The sequence below is a fragment of the Plectropomus leopardus genome, chromosome 23, assembly GCF_008729295.1.
Source record: "Plectropomus leopardus isolate mb chromosome 23, YSFRI_Pleo_2.0, whole genome shotgun sequence".
In the NCBI taxonomy this organism is placed as follows: Eukaryota; Metazoa; Chordata; class Actinopteri; order Perciformes; family Serranidae; genus Plectropomus; species Plectropomus leopardus.
The window spans coordinates 6,000,381-6,024,599 of record NC_056485.1 but is presented as its reverse complement, the minus strand read 5'-3'; the positions used below and the strand labels follow the sequence as shown (position 1 = coordinate 6,024,599).

At 40.9% G+C, this 24,219-nt stretch overlaps 1 protein-coding gene across 1 annotated transcript in view; it reads left to right on the top strand.

The window, feature by feature from the left end:
* fgf11a (fibroblast growth factor 11a) overlaps positions 1 to 12,455 on the top strand; it is an 89,072-nt gene extending 76,617 nt beyond the window's left edge. Inside the window, exons 4-5 of the mRNA XM_042512263.1 lie at positions 9,785 to 9,983; positions 11,797 to 12,455. Of these exons, the coding sequence (XP_042368197.1) occupies positions 9,785 to 9,983; positions 11,797 to 11,939 (342 nt within the window). The 3' untranslated portion in view covers positions 11,940 to 12,455. The remainder of the gene's footprint in view (positions 1 to 9,784; positions 9,984 to 11,796) is intronic.
* The last annotated feature ends 11,764 nt before the right edge of the window (positions 12,456 to 24,219 follow it).

Here is a 24,219-nt window from a genome sequence, read left to right as displayed (position 1 = left end):
TGAAAAAAAGAAAAAAAAAGTGAGCTTATGCATTTTCTTCCCCATTACGTCTCTCGAATATATTGTCTTCTTCTTTACCTTTTGCAGTGTTGCATTTTTAGCAATACTAATAGTCAGATGCTACTCTGGATACCTTAAAGTGAACCTTAAAGTTTCCCTTTTATGCTTTTTCTGTCATATATATTATGTTACAATGTAGGATGTTCATATTAAATGTGGTCAGAGTTTCAGTTTATGAGTTAAACCTACGTAAAAGTGATCCCCTTGAGAAAAAAAAACATTTTTTTCTTCTTTTAAGACAAGCTGATGTCAGCTTGTGACTGATTGCTTTTTTGGTAATCTGCTCCAGGCACGCTTTTGTAAGTGTTTACATTACGTAGCCAACACTGCTACATGTAGCAACATGCTAATGTCAAAGGTACATTTGGTGGTGGTTTTTCACAGTTGAAAGTGCCACTATTGTCTATTTGGCTGTAATTACAGTGCAGAGACCTCAAGCATGTAAAAATGTTCCCCAAAATACAAGTATGAACCTGAAAATGAGCACAATAAGTACATAAAATAATATTTTTGTATGGAAAACTAAATTTCACTTAGAGATTGGAAAATTGGCCCCAATGAGAACAAGATATAGCAGTAACATTAGGTTTGGCTGCACGTCTTATAATAATTACTTACCATTTGGCTCTAAAGCAGCTGATTGTGCAAAAAATGCAAGCAAGCCGTCATGAGTTATCACACTGTCATTACAATAGATTCAACATTTCCCCATTCCTTAGGACACACACACACAAACACACATACGTGCACACACACACAAACAAACACATGCACACATCAGTGTCCTCCCACACACACAGACAGACACACCTGACAGGTGGCAAACTGGCAATTAGTCAGCTCCCTCAACAAAGCTTTCAGCAAAGTCTTCTTACAGTGTGACCTGAGAGGACCGAGCTGCCCACGCACACACACACGCACACACACACACCCCTCCCTCCTCTTGCCTCCAACTCCTCTCCTCTGACCTTCCTCAGCCGCCCATCGAATCAGAAACTGCTTGTCTCTTTTTCTTTGACTCAGCACTCTTGTTTCCTTTTCCTCTCCTTCCTTTCTCTTTCTCTCCCTCCTCTCCCCCCCCCCCCACCCCCGTCACACACACATGCACACACACATACACACACACAGTCACAGACACACCTTCCTCTGATGTGGCAGCAAAAGCATGCAGACACACGTGGCCTTTAGGACAGAGATGGGAAGAAATGTGAAGGATGGAGGAAGACTGAGAAAGAGAGGGAATACAAAAAAAGAGGTATATATAGAGAGAGAGGAAGGGAAGATGAGAGAGGAGGAGAGAAGGAGAGATGAAAAATGCAGTGTAGAGGTAAGACAGGTTATCTCTGGTTCCCTTTGGAAAATCCCCAAACGCACAGCGAGGGTCTGGCAGTCAAGGTGAGAAGCAGAGGACATCCCTCCCTCCCTCTCTGCTTCTTCCCCCTTGTGCTCCCGCCTGCACCCTCTCCAGCTGTTCTCATTACAGTGTGTGTGTGTGTGTGTCTGCTTTTACGCCTCCACTCATTTGTCTGCGTTTGTGTCAAAGGTTTTCATGCACGTGTTTATTTGTCCTTTTGTGCATGATGAACATGTGTGGTAACATATGTGTTTTTGATGGTTTTCTCTTGCTTGCCTGTGTGTGTGCAATGCCATTTTCTTTATGTGTGTGTGTGTCTTTTTTTTTTTCTGGATGCTCCGAGCACATCAGCCCTGGTCGAGCTCCAGCGCTCCTCAGGGCGTCCCTGTAAATGCCAGAATGTTGGCACAGACGTGGACCCCTCTCCGTCTGAACTGCTAAAAACTTTGTTCTCTTCTCTGTCGGTCAGCAACTCATAGACACTCATGAGAGTTCACAAGAGCGCTGAGAGGCCGAGAGGTGGAACTCAGACAGAGAAAAGACCTTTAAAGCCGGCGGTATCATTGTTGTGGGGTCTGTTTGATTCATGGCGAGCTTGGAGGACTATCAGATCTTACAAAACTCACTGTTCCCCGAGGACGAATGTACCATTTTGTGATTGGAATTTGGGACATATGTAGTCTTACTGTTAAAGCCAAGACACATCTCTATCTAACATTGTATCCGTTGTTTAAAAGTAACAAAATTTTGTGACGAGTTTCACAAGGTGATGCTCTCTCTGCTAGCCATCACCCCTCATACTAACTATACAGTTCCTCTATTTTAAGTTTTCCTTTTTAAGTGAAAAAAAGTGACCAAAACAGCTTTTTTTTCACTTAAAAAACATTGCAAAGCTACGGTCATTCCTATCCCATAAAGAAAGACTTACCCAGGCTTTTATTTCAAATCGATGAGATTATTGCAGTGCTCTTTTTACTGGACTCCTGAAACAGTCAAGTAGTAGCAGAACCTGCTACTCCCCAAGTGATTGATAGGCCATTTAATCTCACTCATAACAGCTAAATTGCTGGTGTTATGCTTTTCTGATGCTGCTAAATGTTCGTTTACATGTGTCATAATTGTAAAAAAAGCCATATATTTCAGATATAATCAGCTGTGACCATTATGTCAAGCTTTAAATCAAACCCAGTTTTAGTTTTTAAGTAAATATACATCTAATATGTTGGGTCAAAAAACACTGTTAGGGCCTTAAAATGAGTTTGATATAAACTACAGTCTTTTGCAATTCTTCCCATTTTTTCACAGCATGCTCTCGCACAGTAATAGCAGACTCACATACAGCTACAGTGAGGATGACACATCCCTTTTTCTGGAGTGAAGCATCTTTTGTCTGTGGAAGTTTCCTAACAGCACTGTTTCAGTGCAAGTCAACCAGAAAAATGCTGCTTTTCAAACTTAGAGCACAGACTATTTTCTAGGGCTACTTTTGGACTTCACTTACATTTTTTTGAATGACAGAGGTTGTTTTGCACTTAATGCTCGTAGATGTTGATGTTTTTTTAACACTTGAGTTGGTTAGGTTATCCACCGGAGAATACAGAGCTGACTCGGAAATGGAAGTTTTTCTGTCGACCGTTTGTGAGTTCCCTAAGTGCTGAGTGATAGTTTCTACAAAGCATTTGAAAGAGCAGTGCTGATGATAACACTACGGAGAATGCCAGCGGGGCTACATGTTGTGCATAAATTAATAAATGATAATTACTCCTATCTTTAGACAATTATTTTGCAAGCTCCTGTGATGCTTCCTCAGCTGTTTGTCCTCAATTAAAGTTGTTTTTTCCTCTGCTCATTTGCTCAGATAATAATCAGCTTTGCTGGTAAACAAGCTTTTTGTACGGCTAACCTTGCTCTGTGTGCTTTTAGTGCTGATTCTTATCCTTCTGACAAGAGTTGCATCTGCAGGTAAATATTTCATCATTCACTTTAAGGGGACGAAAGTGTCCCACTTTATTTCATTGTTATCCCCAGCGAAAACCCTGCTTTCCCTTTGCTTCGTATTCTGCTTATAGCTTCATTAACCAAGTTATTAGGTCACACTTAAAGCATAACCTCAGATCTGCAGATGTATAGTTATGATAGAGAATGCTTTACATATAATTGCATCATAGACAAATTCCCCTCTTGGGGCCATCAAAGCTGTTGTCCTTTGTCGAGCCCGCAGTATCGTAAAAAAATCCATTGACTCAAGAGCTTTTTGGATGAATGAAAATGACTCTAACTTCAAGATCAATTCAATATATTTTTTACAGCCCCAGCCATACCTTAACATTTTTTCCCTGCAGGATATTTTAATGACAGTTTCTTTTTTATTGGATTGTGAGATGAAGAGACAGGAGGGACAGGACGGAGACAGGGAGGCTGCAGATGTGATCTGACAGATGGGCGGTTGACTGATTTGAAGTTGTGAAGCAAACTTGACATTTTGACCTTCATCATGACAAGACCGTCAACCACATGCAACAAAGACATGACATTGCTTGTGCAAACTTTTAAACAAGAGGAACTTTGATATAAAAAGAACGCACAAAAATTATTTTTTGAACATAAGTTTGGCTTTTAACAGTATTTTAAATTGGCAATTAAAGCGAGGACACAGGATTAAAACATACACCGCAGAACTTTTATCACAGTATCTTAAAGATTTGACTTAAGGACGGAGACTTGGAGAATGCTATTTGAAACTTTCACCATTAGAGGCACCTGTTTGACAGCTAAAGCAACGCCCAACATAGTCGATCCCAGTTAAAAAAATGCCCTGATTAGCCCCAATACCAATCTTTGAGATCAGATCGGGACACATATGTATCTATCCAATCCATCATAATCTTTGGCACTGGATTCCAAAAGCCCATTTTGCTTGAACAGGGCGATCCACTCCCCAGTGTACACGTGAAGCTGCCACAACAGTGACAGAACAGCCAGTATTGATCAGTTGTATTTAGTGACATGTGACTGCAAACTTCAAACACTGAAGGCTGTAAAAATGTAACAAATTCCCTCGTCATGTACACTACAAACACACGTGAGCAAACACACGGGCCCACTCATACATGTGCCCTATCGACGCTGTGAAATACATTTGTCCTCTGGGATGCGGTCGATAAGTGTCTTAAAGCCCCTGGATTAACCTGTGGTTGCCCGATCGCGGCTTGTAAGTCGCTATAAGTTCTTCACGCTCGGTTGTGTCGCCGCGTCGTGCGTCCAATCAAAGCCTAATCCAGGTTTTTTCCCGGACTAATGCCTATTGACTTTTCACAGAGGTCTTACATTGAATCAATTCCCCAGCTGAGTGCACGGGAGGCTCAATGGTTAATGGCAGCCTGCGAATAATGTCTTTAGGTGTCAACGGATGGAAATGAGATGTGAGTGTGTGTGTGTGTGTGTGTGTGTGTGTGTGTGTGTGTGTGTGTGTGTGTGTGAATGTCTGTGTGTCATTACTAGAGAATAATCCTACTGTGCTTTCTCTATGTCTCCTTCCCGCTCCCCTCATGTCCCATTTTTTTCTCCGCTTTCTCTCGTCTCATCTCGTCCCCTCTCTTCCCCTCCATCCCTCTCTCTTCCTCTCCTCTGTCTGTGGGAGTGAGTGATGAGGGAGGCGACTGGTCCATCCGTCACTGTTGATGTTGCGAGCGTGTGTGTGTGTATGCATGTCATCTGGCGCTGGGTGGCCTCCCACTGATGTAAGAGGGATCCGTCATGTCTCTCTGTCACAACAGCAGACACGCATGAGTGGATGTACACACCCTCACATACACACACACCTAAACACACACACACACACAATCCTCTTGTCTCTAAAATGATCTGCTTGTAACAGCATTTTAGCACATTTAGTGTTAAAAAGTGTACTTTGTATCTGTGCTGACTTGATCTGATTATGTCCAGAGACTTGTTTCCTCTTTATTTTTATACTCTGTGCAGGCAGTAGCCTCGGACGGACACATTATGTTTCTGGGTTTTCCCTCCATCCCTATGTCTATCCTATTCTTGTCAATGCCTCAAGAAAACCTTAAGGGAATTCCTTCAAATTTCGCACAAATGTACACTTGGAGTCAAAAATGAAAGATTAGATTTTGGGGGTCAAAGGTCAAGGTTGTTGTGACCTTATCTGTCTCATTCTCGTGAATATGATAACTCAAGCATGCCTAGGGGGAATACTTTCAAATTTAAGACAATGGTTCACTTGGTCTCAGTTATAAACTTGTGTAGTCATGTCAAGGTCACCATGACCTTGCATCCCTCTCATTCTTGCATGTGAGATATCTAAAGAGCACCTTGAGTGAATTTCTTTAAATTTGGCTAAACCATCCACCTCAGGAGAAGGATGAAGTGATTAGAATTTGATGGTCAAAGGTCAAGGCCACTGTGACCTCATATGTTGCATTCTCGTGAACGCTAAACCTCCAAGAACACCTGGAGGGAATTTCTGTAAATTTGGCACAAACATCTACTTTGAATCAAGGATGAACTGATTAGACGTCAGTGGTCAAAAGTCAAGTCACTTTGACCTTGCATTCGTCTTTTTTTGTGAAAGTGATATCTTAAGAAGGCCATGAGGAAATGTCCTAAAATCTGACACACATCCAGCTTGACTCAAGAATGAAGTGATGAGAATTTGGCAGTCAAAGGTCAAAAGTCATTGTGACTTTACAGAACATGTTTTTGGCCATAATTCAGGAAGTCATACAGTTATTATGAAAAAATTCTACACAAATGTCTAAAAGGATAAATGATGAAGTGGTGACATTTTATATCCAAAAGGTCAAAGGTCAACTTCACTGTGACATCATAATGCTCTGTAAGAACCCTTTTCTGGCCATTATTCAATGTCATAACTAAGGAACAGAAGGGAGGACATGTGGTCAGAATTGGTGCCACTTATTTTGGATGGTTTGCAGAGACATGCAACCACAAAGCAGTAATTCTAGTTTTAATCTACTCTGGAAAATATTCTGATGTAACACTGCATCTACATGGATAAGCTGAAGATAAGTATCATGGCCAAAAACATGGTAAAAATAAAATGTGAAATCAGGACCTGAATGTCTTCCTGAAGTTGGTTAAAAATAGCTTTTAGGTCCTGGAGTTGTACAAAGCAATGATATCATATTATATTATTGTTTATGCCCGTCTCTGCATCCTAATGCAACATAATGGGACATTTCTGCCTAAAATATACAAAAACAACATGGAGTTTGGTGCATAAATAGCAGCACAGAAAGAAATCCTTGTGTGGATTTGTGGCTGCTCTGCGACTCGAGTGGTTTTTAGCGTGCTAAAAGAGGCCCTTTGGGGAGAGCTGAGCATTATAGAGTGGCAAGTAGACACCAGTTAATTTTGGAGCATCGACAGCAGCAGGAGCAGCAGTGACAGGAAGCCCAAACTGCCTGTGTGTTTGCAGCAGCCCCTGCTGAACACAAAAGGAACTGCAGCAGTGATAAGAAAGTCTGGTTTGTTTTTAAGTAAGTTATTGGACTCCAGTGACAGTTAACTTTCCGTGTTTTTGTCTAGTGGACGTCAGGATCTTGTTAGATGATCTAAGTGAAGAGGTGGGAGGAAGCTGAGAGGAAATGATGAGTGTGAAATCAGCCTGAAGTCTAGTGAGAGTAAACGCTGCGCAGACAGATGTGCATCTGTCCCCTGTGTGTCTGCTGTGTGAATAATGTGTCTGTATAAATGACTGCTTAATAGTGTGTTATCCTATAAAGCAGCGTCGCTGATGGCACCCTGAGTGTGCGTTTGTGACTAAGTACATGTGGTTGGCTTCTGGCCAGGACGAAAGTGACTGATTTCTTTTAAATAAATTCTGACATGTGATAGTTTAAAATTCCTATAACAAAAAAAAACAGCTTGTTTTTCAAATATTTGTAAATACCAAGTGAAAAAAAAAATTTAAAAAAAGGTTTTGGAAATAATTAGACCGTTCTGACAGAAAAATGGATGAAATTAACTCCCTGTATGCTTCGCAGAGGTGAGCGTGCTCATGCGATCATGCATGCAGGCTGCACGTAAATTGCTGTTTTGCTGCTGGGGATTCAGTCATGCTAAGCATTACACTAAGTTAAAGTGCATGAAATATTTAAGGTGTATTATACAAGGGGAAATCATAAATGAATGATTCAGTGAAAACATGACTGATTTGTGCTCACGTGTGTTGTTTGCTGTATCATGTTTACTGGCTGATGTCATATTTGACCACCTCCTTGCATGTAAGCTGTAGACATGGATTTGAAAAGCGATACGTAAGAAATTGTGAGTCGTAGTTTGAAGGGACTGAATCTGCTCAACCCCTTTATGGAGAGTGTTAAGTCTTTGTGTTTATTTGCTGTCAGCACTGTAGACACGTGGATGAAATGACAGATGGAAACACAGCTTGGCTTAAAATAAAATAATCGGAGACAAGGCTACACTTTAAAAGGCAGACATTAGAGTGGCTGTGTCGCTCACATGCACATATTATTATAGAGTCATGCATATAGACAGTTGAAACACAACAATTGGTAATTGTAATACAGAGCTACAAACATTAAAAAAAATGTCCAAGCCTAGAATGTGGGCAGTGATGGTCACATTGTTTGAAATGGTGTATTTTAATACATAAAGGGAATATAAAAGAGCCTTTATAATAGCAATCTGAGCCTGTCGGTGACCAAAAAAAGCACTTCTAATGGATTTAAATTTGTGATGCGAACATGGCCCTGGTGGTCATATTGTAGCTTTTTTGGCCACTGCTGGCTGCAGCCCTCTTGCTCAATACTGGACCAATTAAAAGCTTGTTGTTCCTATTCGTCACTTGGACACAGTGACATCAGAGAATAGGGTCCAAGTTAAAAAAAATACCAAAGTGCGTGCTGAAGTAAGTACTTGAGTAAATGCACATAGTTACTTTTCAAGGCTGCACCACAGACACTGCCATAGTGACCTTTTTTAAGGCTGTAAAAATACACAAAAACTTGACCTTTACCTTTTATGGGCTTTTCTAACCTTTCCAAAGTTTAGTCTTTAATCAGAAAGTCAGACTTTGCCTGGTGGTAGAGCCTCTATCTTCCCTCTACTGGTCTCCCAGGATGATAATAGCTAATCGAAAAGACCTCCTTTGCACAAGGTTGGCCATGGATCGGTAATGATATAGCCCCAACACACACTCACTCACACACCTTACACATTACTCATATGGCCGGTTTAGCTCACGTAATTAATCAATTAATGAACTCGAGCACGTCCGTCTGGGTGTGTGATGATCAGGCTCTACAAAGCAGGCTTTAATCCTGTAAAGTTGCCCTCTAAACCCACACACACACACTCACACACAGACTGCAGAGAAGATGCAACACACTGCAGTGCAAACACGTTTAATGATAGCAATCTGATTACACCTTCCAAGAGACTCCAGACCTTTTTGGATTTCGCTCGCTGCTATTAGAGCTAAGTTAATGGGTGGGTGAGGAAATGAATGGCTGCCTAAGTGAATGGATGTGTAATTAAAGAATGGGCGATACAGTCAATGTAATTAGCTTGTTTATGTGCGGTACAATGGATATAGGCAGACGTTAAGGCCCTGCGGTGGTGGCAGACAAGCAGAGAGGGGCGAGAGATAGAAGACGGAGAGGAGGAGGAGAGGGTGAGTGAGAAATGAATGAGAGAGAGAGCAAACTCCTTATTCAGGCCTTTTCTGCTCACCCGTCACATCAAGGCTCCAAATCAATCCTGCAAATTGGTTTGTTCCTCAACAAGGTTACCAGATGACGGAGGGATTTGGAGGGGGGTGGAAGTGGAGAAGGAGAGGTGGAATATGAGATAGAGAGGGAATATGTGAGAGCTGTAACGAGGGGGAGATAGAGGGAGGAGAGGGGTGGGGGGGTGGGGGGGTGTCCCGCTGTTGACGTATTGTCTAATGCAGCCCTCTGTGTGTGTGTGTGTGTGTGTGTGTGTGTGTGTGTGTGTGTGTGAGAGCTGAAGGCCGACAGTTAAACCACACAGGGGGTGAAGGATCCGGGAGATTGTTGTTCGTTACAGGTAAACCGAATCGGCTGAGTTATGGCATCCCGGCGCACAAACCACTTTGTTCACGTGGCAAACATGTTTGGACGAGTTTGTGTGTGTTGGGGATGCAGCCGCGGATGCTCCTGTAACCCTGTCACGATGAAATGTGGGGCCCATTTCCTCCCATTCCCAGCTGAGTCCGCTGGAATTGGAGAGTAAATATATAAATAATAGAACAGATAAAAAATGGCAGCCACGCCAAATGTGTTATTCTGCTCCTCTGACCTGGTGTGTGTGTTTTTCTGTGTGTGTGTGTGTATCTTTCAGGAACACTTCACGCCGGAGTGTAAGTTTAAGGAGTGTGTGTTTGAGAACTACTACGTCACCTACTCGTCCATCCTGTACAGACAGACCCAGTCGGGTCGGGCGTGGTACATCGGCATCAATCGAGACGGACAGGTCATGAAAGGGAACCGTGTGAAGAAGACGAAGGGAGCTGCGCACTTCCTGCCCAAACTCATTGAAGGTAAAAGAGATTCATACAGTATATACTGCGCAAGGTGTTCCATGAGTGTTATCCTGCAAGATGCTCAGTGCTTTTATTTTGTCACCATCTTTGGTGCTAAGTGCTGGATAGTGTTGTGTCCGGTAGGGCAGCAACAGTTTGTGTATATGTGTGTAGTTCTGGGGTCACAGTTCAGTGCACGCAGCTGTGCACAGAGTACATACCGTGTGATGCATGTAATGTGGAACCAAAGCTCACAGGGGCAGAAACATTTAGCTGCACACCGTTAACAACATAAACTGAGATTAGAACACCACCTGATTGGCGTTTGATTTAGTCGGTAGTTAACATTAGTTTAAAGGATATTTAAAAAATATTGCGACATATATCGTGTATCGCAATATAGCCGTAAAATATCGCAATAATATTTTAAAGCCATATCGCACAGCCTTACTCTCTGTTTGTCAAAGAATTTTTGCAAAGACAGAAGCAACAGATGTTCAGTAAAATATTTTTTTAAATGTAAATGTCAGAACAGATTTTGGTTTGAAAGTCAGAGTTCAATCTTGACCTTGAAAATAGTCATTTGAAATAATCAGACAAGAGTCCAGTTTATTTTTATTTTTTAGAGATTATTGTTTTTGGCTTTTCATGCCTTTAGTATAGCTCAGTTACAGAGTGACAGGAAAGTAGGAGAGAGAATGGGGATGACACGCAGCAAAGGGCCACAACCCAGAATCGAACCTGGGCCGCTGCAAAGGACTCAGCCTTCATGGGGCGGACGCTCTACTCACTGAGCTAGAGGCTGCGCCAGAGAGACCGATTTTAATAGTAAAGGAAGTAAGTAGGAGGACCTTGAACTTTCACATACTTTATGATATTTTGCAATGATACTTTATTACTTGAATGTCTATGGGCATTTAATTAACAGTACTGAATGAGACAGATGTAATTTGTTTCCTACTAAAGATTACATGCTGTACAGTGTTTTTGTTATTTTTAAACTTATTCATTTTGACTGTAAGAAGTCATATTAAAAAAACATTAACAAAAAACTAATCACCTTAAGTATGCTCTTTATTAACGACTGGAAACATTGTATTATAATTAATATTACAATAGCTGAGGCTAGTTTGAACCTTTTATTTTCTGTAAGTCACTCTTGTGAACACATTTAATTCTGTACAGTACTTGGACAGGAGCAGGATAGCAGATGTAGCAGAGGAAAACGCAGAGAGGTAATATCACTCACAAACTTATTTTAACCACCAAGCAACATTTTGGACATAAAACTGCATTTATTCTTCTTTTGTTTTTGGCCATGTGGGGGTGGTAGATTAAGTTGTAAACAAGACGCCAATGCTGACAAATAAAGTTAACATGCAGTAACTTCTGTGGAGCTGAGGTGAATTGCAGAGTTGGTAACTAGTCACGCTTTTGTCACTGTGACTCACCTGTTACATAACACATCAACCAGCTCTGTGTCATCAGTGTGTGCAGGTGAGTCGTGTTTGGTTCCCCAAGTGCTGCAAACATGTGGACCTCCCCGCCAATCTGATGGCAAAAGTGTGGTGTAAAATGGGTGGGGATTTCTGGGTGCTTGCAGCATGGGGAGAAGCCACACAGAGTTGTGCGCAAACAGCACACACTGCGATGTCATAGAGCTGGTTGAAAAGCTGCAGTTTTCCTTTAAAGCCACTATGTGTGCGACTGTACGTCTTGTTTGTATCAAAAAGGATACAACAGGAACAAAATATTTTAAATGACGCCCTGCATCTGTACTGTCACATGTCTGTACTCAGTCTTAACTATTTCCAACCTTTTATTTCCCCAGTCGCCATGTACCGAGAGCCCTCTCTACACGACGTCGCTGAGCAGAGTCCGCCTAGGAAAACGCCCAAGACCTCCAGTGACTCGCCCGTGCTCCAGAACGGCAAGAAGGACCCTCAATCCAAAACCAAAACTTCCACCTCCTAGCGCTCAGAGAAACAGGTGGGGAGAGGAGGGGGTGGAGGACACGGGGCACTGGGCACCAGCTGAACACCTAAACAGGGTAGTTAGGCTACCCCCCACCTGCAACACTGACCCCACAAGAACTCCGCGTACCACAATGCACTGGTGTTAAATTGGAGAAAAAAGTTTGGGCAGAGTGGAGCTGGTTATTTTCTCCCCTTCACAGACCCCCTTCCACACCAGCCCTCCACCTTCTTATTAGATAACCTCTGTGATTATCAAAGCCTGGGATTTAAAAGCAATAACTCCATGAAGAGGTGAACAGTCACCTAGCATATAGCATGTCACCAGGAAATCCCACACACACCCCTCTAGCCATCATCAGCGGTGTCCTTTCAGTCAACCAAATATCTGAGCAAAGTCTTCCTGGTGTTACCACAATGGGTGCAACGGTCAAATGGGTCCCTCTGCAGCACACACTTTACAAATGGGTTGTGTTTTCATTTCCCCACAGGGTTCCATGCTAATGTTAGCCTGACACGGAGCCATGCTAATGCGAGGCTGTCACAGAGACCCTTGCAGACTTTTGTTCTGCAGCCATCTGCTCGGTCCACATCTTCTGCGTGTGTCAGCGAGTTTTATGAGATGGCCTGGATACTTGTCAGCCCTGTTTGTGTGCGTGTGTGCGTATGTGTGTGTTCCCTTCTTCCATTCACCTTTGGCGCGATTTGATTAGTTTGTGACATGGACTCAATTTTCCACTCGGCGGCACAAGAAAACCCCTCCCATCCTCTCCGTCTCTGTTAATGGAATCTGGGGCTGATCAGAATCTTTCGACCCTTAAACGAGGGGCCAAGAGCTCCCTCGACACACACCGCATAACCACGCACACACACACACTCGTTATTACACTGACATTTACACACACGTGCGCGGAGGTGTGCACTTTAGCACCCTGGTATCCATGAGCGACGACCGCGGAAAATGATCTCACGTCTTAACAAACTTAACACAATGACATGCATTAACACACACTCACAAATGCACGCTGACGTGGTGGTGGTGGTGGTGGTGAGTGTGTGTGTGTGTGTGTGTGTGTGTGTGTGTGTTTGCAGGTTCTAGGAGTTGATGAGGATATCATCAGTGAGATGGGTTACTGATGGAGCCTGACTGTGTGGCTTGTGATTGCACTGCAATAGCTTTTTTCGCTGTGGCTGGCCATGCATTGCACAGGCCCCCGAGGCCCATACAATATCGGTCAACCCTCTATCACACTATGTGGTATTCTTGTCCCAAAACACACAAAATGTGTTTTTATTTAAATATTGCATCCAAATTTTGATATCATGTAGCACCCAATGATGTATTAATTTCCTTTAAATGTAATAACGCCTGAAAATGTCATATAACGTGCACACTTAGTGTTTTCTGAAGGTTAACATGACACTTACATTTGGCACTGATTTCATGTTTTAGATATGTAAAATCAAAGGCTTTAAGGAGAATTTGAAATTGACAACACATGGCAAGTGGTACATTGTTATTAGGTGAAGATGTAATAAACTAAAATCGTTATCACTGGGAAATGAATTATGGATTTTCTAGTTTCAAAGTGGGACCTGAAAAAAAAAGGTTCAAGTTTCTGGGTAGTTTTTACTTCCCTTGTGATTTACAGTATTTTTTGATAGGCAAAGTGTGCATCACTGTGCGTTGTGAAGAAATTTCCAATAATGTAATGGTAAAAATGTTAAAGACATTATTGCTAAAATTATTACAGTATTGGGTTTTATTACATATTTAGTCTAGTTAAGTGAATATTTCATTACATCAGATGTTATTACATTTTCCGGAAATGATTCTGTTATTGTGCGCTACATACCATGCTACCCCACAGCAGAATGGAAAGCCAGAAGTATTCTGTGTACTGTATGCACAACTTTTTTTAAAAGGGGGCATTCTGCCCACTTTAGTCAGTCACCCAAGGTCAGTTTACAAGTCATGGGAAGCACTGCTGAGCCTGTGAAATTAGTTTTTATAGTGTATTTTGTGGCTCTGGGGGAGCTCAGTCAAGTCTGAGAAAATGACTCCAGCGGCAACAGATAGTTCGGTTAGCACTTCTTTCTAACACCACATTTCCAGGTTGTTACCTTTTTAAAACTTGTAGTTTTCAGCCTCATTCTCCAACTCTGACTCATGTGACATCGCTTGAGGCAATTTATCAGATTTAATCAGCTCCTTCTTGATCCACAAAAAGCTGTACAACCTGTAAACATATGCAGTATTACTTTCCAAAATCTACAACAACAGTGTTTTTTTTATTTTGTTTTGATGTTGCTGTTGTTTAAATTGGAACTTCAACGATTTTACATATGAAAATGCGTAAATTGGTTGAAGTTCCTAATTTAAAAAAATTACATTATGAAAATAACCAAACCTAAGTCCGAAGGCTTATGCAACACAACTTCCTGGGCTGGGAATTAGAACAATAAAAAACAAGGAAGGTCTAATTAAGATGCTGTCACAATGCATTTTGGGTAGTGTAGGATCTAGTGTTTTTTGCCCTTGACCCTTAATAAGTAATTTAAGTAAGGATATCTTGGCCTCTGCTGCTTCAATTTCAACAATTCTTTTTTTTAACCCAACTCTTGTAAGTCCCCCAACTCTATGGAACTGTAGTACCAAATCAGTAGAGGTCTCTTTTAAGACCTTATTTAAACATGTATTAGTTATTTGACCACATATTTTTATGAACAACGCCATGTTTTACATGAAACAATTGCTAATTTCAGTCAATCTATTTCAAAATGTATTTAAATGAATAACCACAAATCTCTCCTGTTTTGATGCAAAGGAATTCAAGCCTTCTTTACTTCACATTTCACTATACTGTTCTGGTTGGTAGTTCATAAATTATGATTACTGTGACTGTTTTGTTTTGAGGACAAAAAAGAAACCAAAGTCATATATGAATAATGCAATTAATAGTTGGATAGTGATTCTTAAAAAAAAAAAGCTAGAATGATAGATGTGTTGGTTTTACTTTGATCACATTTCTTTTAGTGTTTATTTGGTATAGACTCTCTTGGTAAGGAAACAAACTCTTTGAAATATTTCACTATGCTCCTACGGGAGACCTTGTCTTGTGTGTTTCCATTTGTTCCTTCCATTCAACACGAAAAGCAATCATTTTTCATATCAAACTTCCTTGGTACAATATGCCAGCCAGGGTAATTGTTTCTGCCTAATGTTTATGTATTGTTGGAAGCGAGGGAGTCCTATGTTTTCAGGAGGTAGAGGCGAGGTTAGATTAATGATCAGGGCGCAGAGAGAGGGAGCAACCAAAGAAAAGAAAGCAAAAGCAGAGAGAGAGATTTTTAGGGCAAATAATTTGTGGTGATGAGCAGAAAAAAGGGAGTTTTAAGAGGGAATTATGGTAATGTGGACGGCGTTCCCTGAACACCCACACACACATTTACACACTTCTCATTTCATGCATAATCCTCTGCTCCCCTGTAACCTGTGGTTGTAAATAATAATAGCCGATAACCCGTGCAGAATAGAGGCGAGCTGCTGAGCAAATTAATCTGCTACCTGAGAGATGAAGCAAACTTTACCCCTGTTTTCCCAGGGAGAGAAACAGACGAGATTAGTTTACAAAGAGAAGAATGAAAAGACGTAGCTTGAGAAGGAGAGACGGGAGAAAAGGAAGAAAGATTCAACAAATAAATTAAAGGAGGGAACAAAAAAAGACAATTTCCATTTTTTTTAATTTATTGAACACAAGCTACTGTTTAAACCTTACTTACACACTCAAGACCTTAATTAAACTGTTAAATAGACCCCTCAGGTCAACGTGTCCGACCAGTCACCCCCTATGGATCACTAAATCCAGAACACAATGTTTGAGTGTTATTCGCTAAGTAATTACATGAATGTTTAATTAAATGAGGCTCCTGCCCACTAGAATAGAATTAAGAGCGTGTGGGGTGAGATGGAGAAATACTGTTAGATAGAAAGAAGGTATTCAGCAAATAGACATTGCCATGACTTCTGTGATAACTACTACTGTATGTTTTAAGGGCTGGGAAATCTATGTTGCAATATTTTCTTATGTATGTGTCATGTTTGTTTTTGAATCAAAAGAAAAAGAGCTGTAAGAGTTAAGGGCTAAAATTTAAGTTCAAGCAGTTACTATGAAAATATTTTTTAAAAACTGTCTGCTGTGGATTAAGTTCAGATTTGAGATATGGAAAATAAGCAATGCTTCAATCATGCACACAAGAGGTTAGGTTAAGAGGAAGTGGGTATACTCTTCTATATATTTCAATGGTTTCAATTCTACTAGGTGGGTATACTGTAAATGGGCAAAGAAATGGGTATACCCCATACACCTGTGTATACCTCTACTACACCACCGGGAGTAACCCAAAATTACTCAGTTTGCAACTTAATCCACATTTGGCCAAAAAAAACCAAAACAAAGCAATGCGTTTTGCAACAATAGATAAGCATAGCGAAGCTCTAATCCAATGTGTGCTGCAGTCTGCTACCACGGGTGGATGGTCTAGGAACTGTGTGGTTTGCTGGTGGATTTAGAGAGTCGGAAATAGTTCTTGGAGAGTAAAACTACAGACAGTTAACTTTTGGCTCATTGTCAGAAGTTGGCAAGCTAACAAATATGGGGACATTGTTTTCTACTTCAAAAGTGCAGTTGTAGGCCACTGGTGAGCTACACTGTGTCATCTTTGAAGTGTTGCTTTATTGTATGTGAGCAAATAGGAATGCTAACACAATGAGCTATATTGAGGTCAGCAAAATGAGGTTATGTCCTTATGTGGTATGATAAGTCGATACTTATTGTGACAGGCCTGTAGATGACACCAAAAACCAGAATATCTAAGCTCCTGCTGCTTTAATTTTGTTTTGTTTTTAACCCATAACTGCAGTAATATATTGCGGGCCCCTTTAACCATTAAAATAATTGCATTTTTTATTTGCTGTTGATGCATAGATGCCTGTACATTCTTTTGGCTTGTTGCCTAAGTAGCCTTTTCAGTTTCAGAAGTGCAGCTGCAGGCTACCGGTGAGCTATACTGTGTCCTCTTTAAAGTTATGTTTTGGTTGTTTTTCTTAAAAAAAAAAAAAAAAAAATTCATACCCAACGGGCAATGTCGAGATCAGGAAAATTTCCAAGGTCATGTCCATATATGGTACAGTAAGTCACTGATTATCATGACAGGCCTCTAAATGACACTAAAAGTCAGGATAAGTCAGCTCCTGCTGCTTCAATTTTGACCGTTTAAAAAAAAATGTGTCTCTTGTGGGTCTTGCAACTCTATAGAAGTGCAGTACTATAATGCTTGAGGGGCCCCTTTGACTCTCAAAGTGCAGAAGTATTTTCTTTTGATGCATAAATGCCTGTAAAGATACAATAATGGCACACGAGGTGGCATTTCTAGATGAGAGGATTCAGACTTTATTATTTTGAGATATTCATAGGGCTACAATCATCTCATTTCCTGCCTCAGAAACTGCGTTAAAGTGACTCTAATGCAATGAGAGCCAAGATTTTATTAAACCAAGCCATCAGATCTCGTGACGGAGCGTCAGTCAACACTGACATCTAGTGAGTGATGGATTCCTATCTCAGTCTGCTGAGATAATGAGAGTGTGTGTGAATCCATTATACAATGATCCATCCGCCACTTATAGTTGCATCAATCATGAGTATCTGTTTCGTTTGCCACTGTAGAATTTGCAGATAGATTAGCTTTTTATTCCAGTTTTATTTGAATACTCATCCTCAAGCTATTGAGCGAGATTTACTATTTTGTGTCAGTGCCCATATTTTTTGAGCAATATGACAAAAAGTCTTCTATTTTTTCATTCACATCCGTTGTGTCATTAATGTTCATTTCTGCAGAAGCTGTCTTTTGTAATCAGATTAATCTTATTAGATGTTATTGGAGTTTTAGTAATATATTTGGGTGACCAGGTGGGGGTTACGATTTTAAAAAAGGAACTGTGTAAATGTGCCCCCGCTCTGTTTGCAGTGATTTTCACTTTGCAGCAAAATAGATTACAAACTCATTTATTGCGTGTGCAAACTTTGCATGATTGCACGAGTGTGTATGTGTGTGAGTGTGACTTGTGTGTGTTTTGTAGCGTTCACACTCACCCATTTGTCTCCGCTGTGACACCTTTGTTGTGGAGCCCCGAAATCAGCTTCTCTGTTCCAGCCTGTCTGCTCCCCTGGCCTTCAGGCTTCACTTCAAACAGCTCCGTGTAAATTACAGGATGTAAAGATTGCCATTTATCTCAGCGGCCGTCGATCTGAGCACATGTTTGATTAGCCTCCCCCTCCTGTGGCTTAATTTACTGCTTTTAACTCACTGATAAATGTCTTTGGATTCAGCTCGAACTGTTAAATATTAGCCCTAGGCTTGGCTGTTTCTTTGTAGTGTATGAAAAAAGGATGGGAGAGGTGTGCATGTGTGTGCATGGATATCAGCGTGGGTTCAATGATGTATATCTGATTCAGCTGCGCACAAACACACACACTTCTCTCCCCCCGGGGACTCCCCTCCCTCCCATTTCTCCCGAGTCAGGGCCCTCCCTGCTTACTGAGCGAATTACAACTGCAGCGAGGGTCATCTGGGGTTGTGAAGGACTCAGAGAGAAGAGAGAGAGGCATGTGTCACATATTGTAGTGTAGCTAACTCCTGCCCTCACAGCCTCCCTTTGAAGTCTCACTTCCTCTCTCTGATCCCTTTTTTTTGCAAACTTCCCTTTAACCTAGAGGCGGTGTGGGTGTGCATGTGCGTTTGAGCACTGTTTTCTAAATCTCACTCATCAGCTTTTGGTGTTTGTGTGTAATCGTTTTGTAACAGTGATTGAATATCTCTGTGTGTCCAATATGTGCGAGGGAATAAAATACAGGCGGAGAGAAAGGGAGGGAGGAAAATAGAGGATAAATCAGAGGCCAAATCAATGAGTCCTTGGGCAGAAAGCAATAAACTCCATTAACAAGGTGCAGCCACATTATCTGGGAGGGTGTGAAAAAAAAAAGGATTAATATTGATATAGAAACCAACTGCGTGTTTTATTAGAGCTTTTATTTTTCTAACACTTTGCCCTTTTTGTGAGCTCGGTTGCTGTTTAAGTGCGTGTGAGCGTTACTTTGAGGTGGAGTCCCTTCACCACATCTGCAATGCAGCAGAAAACACAAAAAAAAGAGAGAGGGAGTCAGAGAGAGGCTCACGTGACAAAAGAGTGACGCCGTCCTCGGACAGATTTTCTCTCTCTCCCTTTCTCTCTTTTTCAGCTGCTTCGTAAAAAGTGCTTTTATACTGGAATCCAGAATGTCACATCCTGTATAGTGTTAACCAACACATCAACTTCATATTTAAATATCCAACTGTTTTTTTTTTGTTTGTTTGTTTGTTTTTTTGTAAAGCACACCCACAATCCCTGGACACATCTGCATTGCACACACATTGCACCCTGCACCAAGCCGGCGCAGATGTGGCTAACTGGGGGTGACCTTTACAAGCAGATCATGGAGGGACTTCACCTCTTACAAGCTAACGCACCAACTATCTTTTAGTGGTGACTTAACGTTGTACATTACGGTAAAATGTTTTTATTTACCTCCTTTTGAAGTGTTTTATGTTAAAAAAAAAAAAAAAAAGAATTGTGTTTTGGGTATTTCTCAGTGGAAGTACTGTGACTTGTAACGAAAAGGAATTCAGAGTATCGGTATGAATCAATGTTGGTATGTCCATGTGTTGATTTGATGTGTTAATTTTGCTTTTTAAATGCATATCCCTGTCTACAGAGTGGAACACTAAAGTCGACATGGCTGTGGGGTCTCAAACCTCCCCCCACAATCCTCCAGCACTCACCTGTCAATCAAAGACAGACTGACTGACCTCTGACCTTTGTGATCTCTTATCAGGATTCTAATTGGCTCACCGGCAGCGTGTGGACTGCTCATTCACCATTTGTCTCTCCCTCAAACACACACACACACACACACACACACAAACACGTCTTCTACCTGTGTGTGTGATTCTGTGATCGATCCTCGAAGGGATTTTTTGACTTTTTTTTTTTCTCTTTGTACTGCATGGACAATTCCAAGTTATTGTGACAAAGTCTTCCAGAAAAGATTTTAAGGAAAAATCCACCATAATCTTACTTTCCTTCTCGTCTTCCAAATGCAAAAAGAGTGCTTCAGTCTTCCAGCTATCAAAGCCACAATGACACTATTTTTGTATACAAATGGGGCAAAAAAATATATCTATATATCTCTATATATAAATATATCCATGCAAATGTGGTTGGGGTGCAGTAACTTCCCCCTGTTGCCGGAAAAGTGGAATAACAACTACTATACGCCATCCAAACCCATGGATCACGGGGAGAAAAAAACGGAAACAGGATGACGGACTTGCGGTTTGAAACTCCTGGGTAGAGGTTGAGGATCACAGGCAGGCGGGACTACAAGCATGCATGCGCCAATCATTTACTGGACACCTTCAAAGAAACAGTCTTTACCCAGTATTTACTCTTTAACCCCTTTAAACCCTAACCCCCCCCCCATCCTCAACACTCTATTATCCCAAACCCTTGTCTCTGCATTTGCAATATGATCTGTATTTATTTCTATAATAACTTACACAAAGTCAAGGGAGACGTATTATTGGATATAATTGAATAAAACAAACTAATATATTTGTATGATTGTAACGCTGGTCTGCAGAGAGGTTTTTTGGGGTCTTGATTTCATTCCTACAATATACAACCTATGTTTCATACACTGTATACTATAGTATATTCAGATGGTCTGGACCAGGGTTTTTCAAAGTTGGGCTTTGTTGGGGACCCCCTCAGACAAAAATTAACACTTCGACGTGAACAATTTCTGGCAAAACATGGAGTTATATGGTGCGTCTTTTTTCTGTGATTTCTTTTTTGATTTATTACAGTTTATTTGGGATGTTTGATGGTATTCTCTGAAAGTGTAAGTCATTCTGAACTCAATAATGTTTGCGTTATGTCTGTTTTCAGATTTGCCCGACTCAGAGAAGAAGTACGATTTTGAAAGTGCAGGAATTTGCCGCCAAGGATTTTAAAGTACCTTAACTGCCTCCATGAGCTGTATGCCACCAAATCTATTGCTGACTGTGTCGATAAGCTGGCCAAACAATAACACACTTCCTGTTCTTTTCAAAATACAGGCATACCCCAGTACCTCTCTCTCCATGCAGTGTCTGAAACACATCGCTCCCTCTGTGCCTTCCCTTCAGTTCTCCTTGGTGAGGTATGCCTTACAGTCCAAAAACCTCCAAACTATTTTCATACCCAGGACGTCAAATACCGTCACTTTGTCATGGCACTCTGCATCTCATAGCAAAACACGTGTCAGCCTTTGGCATATCATTGACACACAGCTGATACACATCCTAATACAAGATTAATGTTGTAAAACGGTCACAGTTAGGTTAAGGCAACAAAACTGCTTGGTTAGGTTTAGAAAAAATAACATTTGATGCACAACGTAGAGATGCACAATGAATGCAAATTGCGCAACATTATGATAAAACAATGGTGACTTCTGGTTTCACATGCAAAACTGACAGATCTCAGTCTGGTTTTGCTTGACCCATCCATCCACCATCCCTCCCAATTTACACGGTGTTTCTCACTATTAATACTATGTCAGCATCAAGTATTGCTGTAGATGGGTTTAAATGAGTGTAAGCTGAGATCCTCATTCATCGTAGAAAGACTCTAAAGGGTGCTTTCGGTGTCAATATCACATGGCGAGGGACATGGCAAAACATCTGTATTTGACAATCTGGTCTTAAATTAAAATTAAAATGGTTGGCTGCTCTACTTGCTTTTACTGACTTTTAACAAACAAAGAAGATTACACATAAAGTTAGTGCTGCATTTTATGAGGAAAATTCACAATACGTGATTACATAATATCACAATAAGGATAGTACTTGCAATAAACAGGTATTAAAGTGTATTTAGCTCTGTACTCAGACTTGTACAGTTGCTGTGCTTGTCCCACAATGTCTTTTGTGTATCCAAAATATTGCCAACCGCTAAGGTGCAATATTTTATTTTATTTTTTTAACCAGTTCCTCTCTGGCATTTGTACACAATGCAATGAACTTGACCTGCATGGGTGCAGGTTCTGACCAATCATACGATGCTAACAGCGAGGGCTCTGACTTATTGGCCAGATTTAACAGCATGGCGTGTATCAGACAAAGTAGCACCTACTGACTTATTATTATATTTTTTATGTTAGTACTGTATATTTAGTGCAATATGCAATTTGTTAATCTTGCAAGTTGACATTGTATTGTCACACAGCAAACAAAGAGCGCCAGAGTTTGCCCCCCATGCACAAAGCCGGGTCCACAGTTTTCCCAGTTTGGTGTGGAATATGATGACTGGCCTGCCCTCAACCCCATCATAAATCTGTGAGATATATCTGAATCCTCCATTTCCCAACATCAGTGGCCAACATCTTAAATGTTGTAGTGGCTGAATGAGAGCTAATCCTTTCAGTCAGGTTCCAAAGTCTGATGAAACCCTCACCAGTAAAGTGGAGGCTCTCATAGCAGCAGATTAATGCCTGTGGTTTTGGAATTAGATGTGTGACTGTACAGTATAGAGGACATTGATTACTTTCAAGTCTGATCAGAAAAATTCAATTGGCAGACTTTTAATTTGAAATCTCAGATAAGACAAAGTTTATCTATGGGGGCTAATTAGGTAAATAACCCAAAAAAGAAAGTGATTGCACGGATGGATTTTCACTACAATTAAAGTGAGAGAGAAAGGGGGAACTTCGACACCATGTTGGAGTGAAATATAATGATTATCTCCTGCATCAAACTATTAACTCTAATTAAACTGTGAAACAGTGAGATCATCAACTTTTTAATATGATCTGATCACTGTAATCCTGTTTAATGTCATTTGTAACTTGTTACCCATGGAAATAATAATCATGGGTAAGCAATCAATCTAATTTAACTTAACTACTTACTTCTAAATTAAACAGTGATCTATTATGGTTGCCCTGAGAGAGATCCCTGAATTTGAGTCACTGCCAAAAGAGGCTTTATATACGCTCCCTCGTGACCACGGATTTGATGTGTGACTTGACACTAGCTGCTAGCTGGTAATAGTTAGCTTCTATGGTAATTAAATTGGCGGCAGGCCAAATGGCAGTGACAGTGGATCGTAAATTACGATGGCGTGGATGGCCGATGAATGTGAGTGAGAGCAGAATGGCATGAAGAGAAGAATAAAGGGATACAGGGAGGATAGAGATGTTTTACTGCAGGGTCCTTCAGGATATACAGCAGTGTGGCAGTTAAACGCTTTGATCAACCTAGCGTTATACTTTGAGGGTAATGGCTGCCGTATCACCTCTGTATGTTCAGCTATTACAGTCTGACTAAACAAGATAGCCGAGCATTGTTTAGCATTAAAGCACATTTTACATCACAACTGCAAAAGACAAGAAAAGAGGCACTGAGAGAGACACTGTTGCAAACCTTTTTCTCCCTCTTCTTATGTTCATGTATATATTGTATCAGCAGAAAGGTCACTAAACTATCAGTTTCTTGTCAGGCAGCAGCCTGACAAACAACAAAAGCAGGTGTTTTCAGCTTGACATCTTGACATTTCCAGTGGTTTGTGCAGCAACACTGGGTGTCGTATAACAACATTATTTCTACATTTCCAGCTGTGATTTAGGGCCCTGAAACTGGGTGTTTTTAGCAAGATGTCTGCATTTCCAGCCTCAATAGAGGCACCAAAATTGGATGGGGTTTATTTGTTTGTTTGTTTTTTTTTTTCCAGAGACAGTTGATCATTACTTGCAGTAGTTGTAGCGACAAAACCAGGTGTTTTTTAGCTAATATCTCGGCATTTCAAGAGGTGGTTGTGGGAACAAAACCGGATATTTTATAGCAAGACGTCTCTTCATTTCCAGCTGCAAATAAGGGAACAAAAAAGGGGTGTTTTTAGTGAGACTTCCCTGCATTTCCAGTGGGAGGGTAAGGCATTTCCATGAGGGGACTCAGCGATACAAATGTTATTTTGTTTTTTTTTTTTGGCCAGACATCTTTGTGTTTCCGTCTGGAATTAAGGGCCACAGTACAGGGTGCTTTAGAGAGAAATAGCTGCATTTCCAGCAGTGGTTGTGGTGTGAAAAGTGAGTGTTTTCAGTGAGACATTAGGACAGAAAAACGGGTGTGTTTTAGCGAGA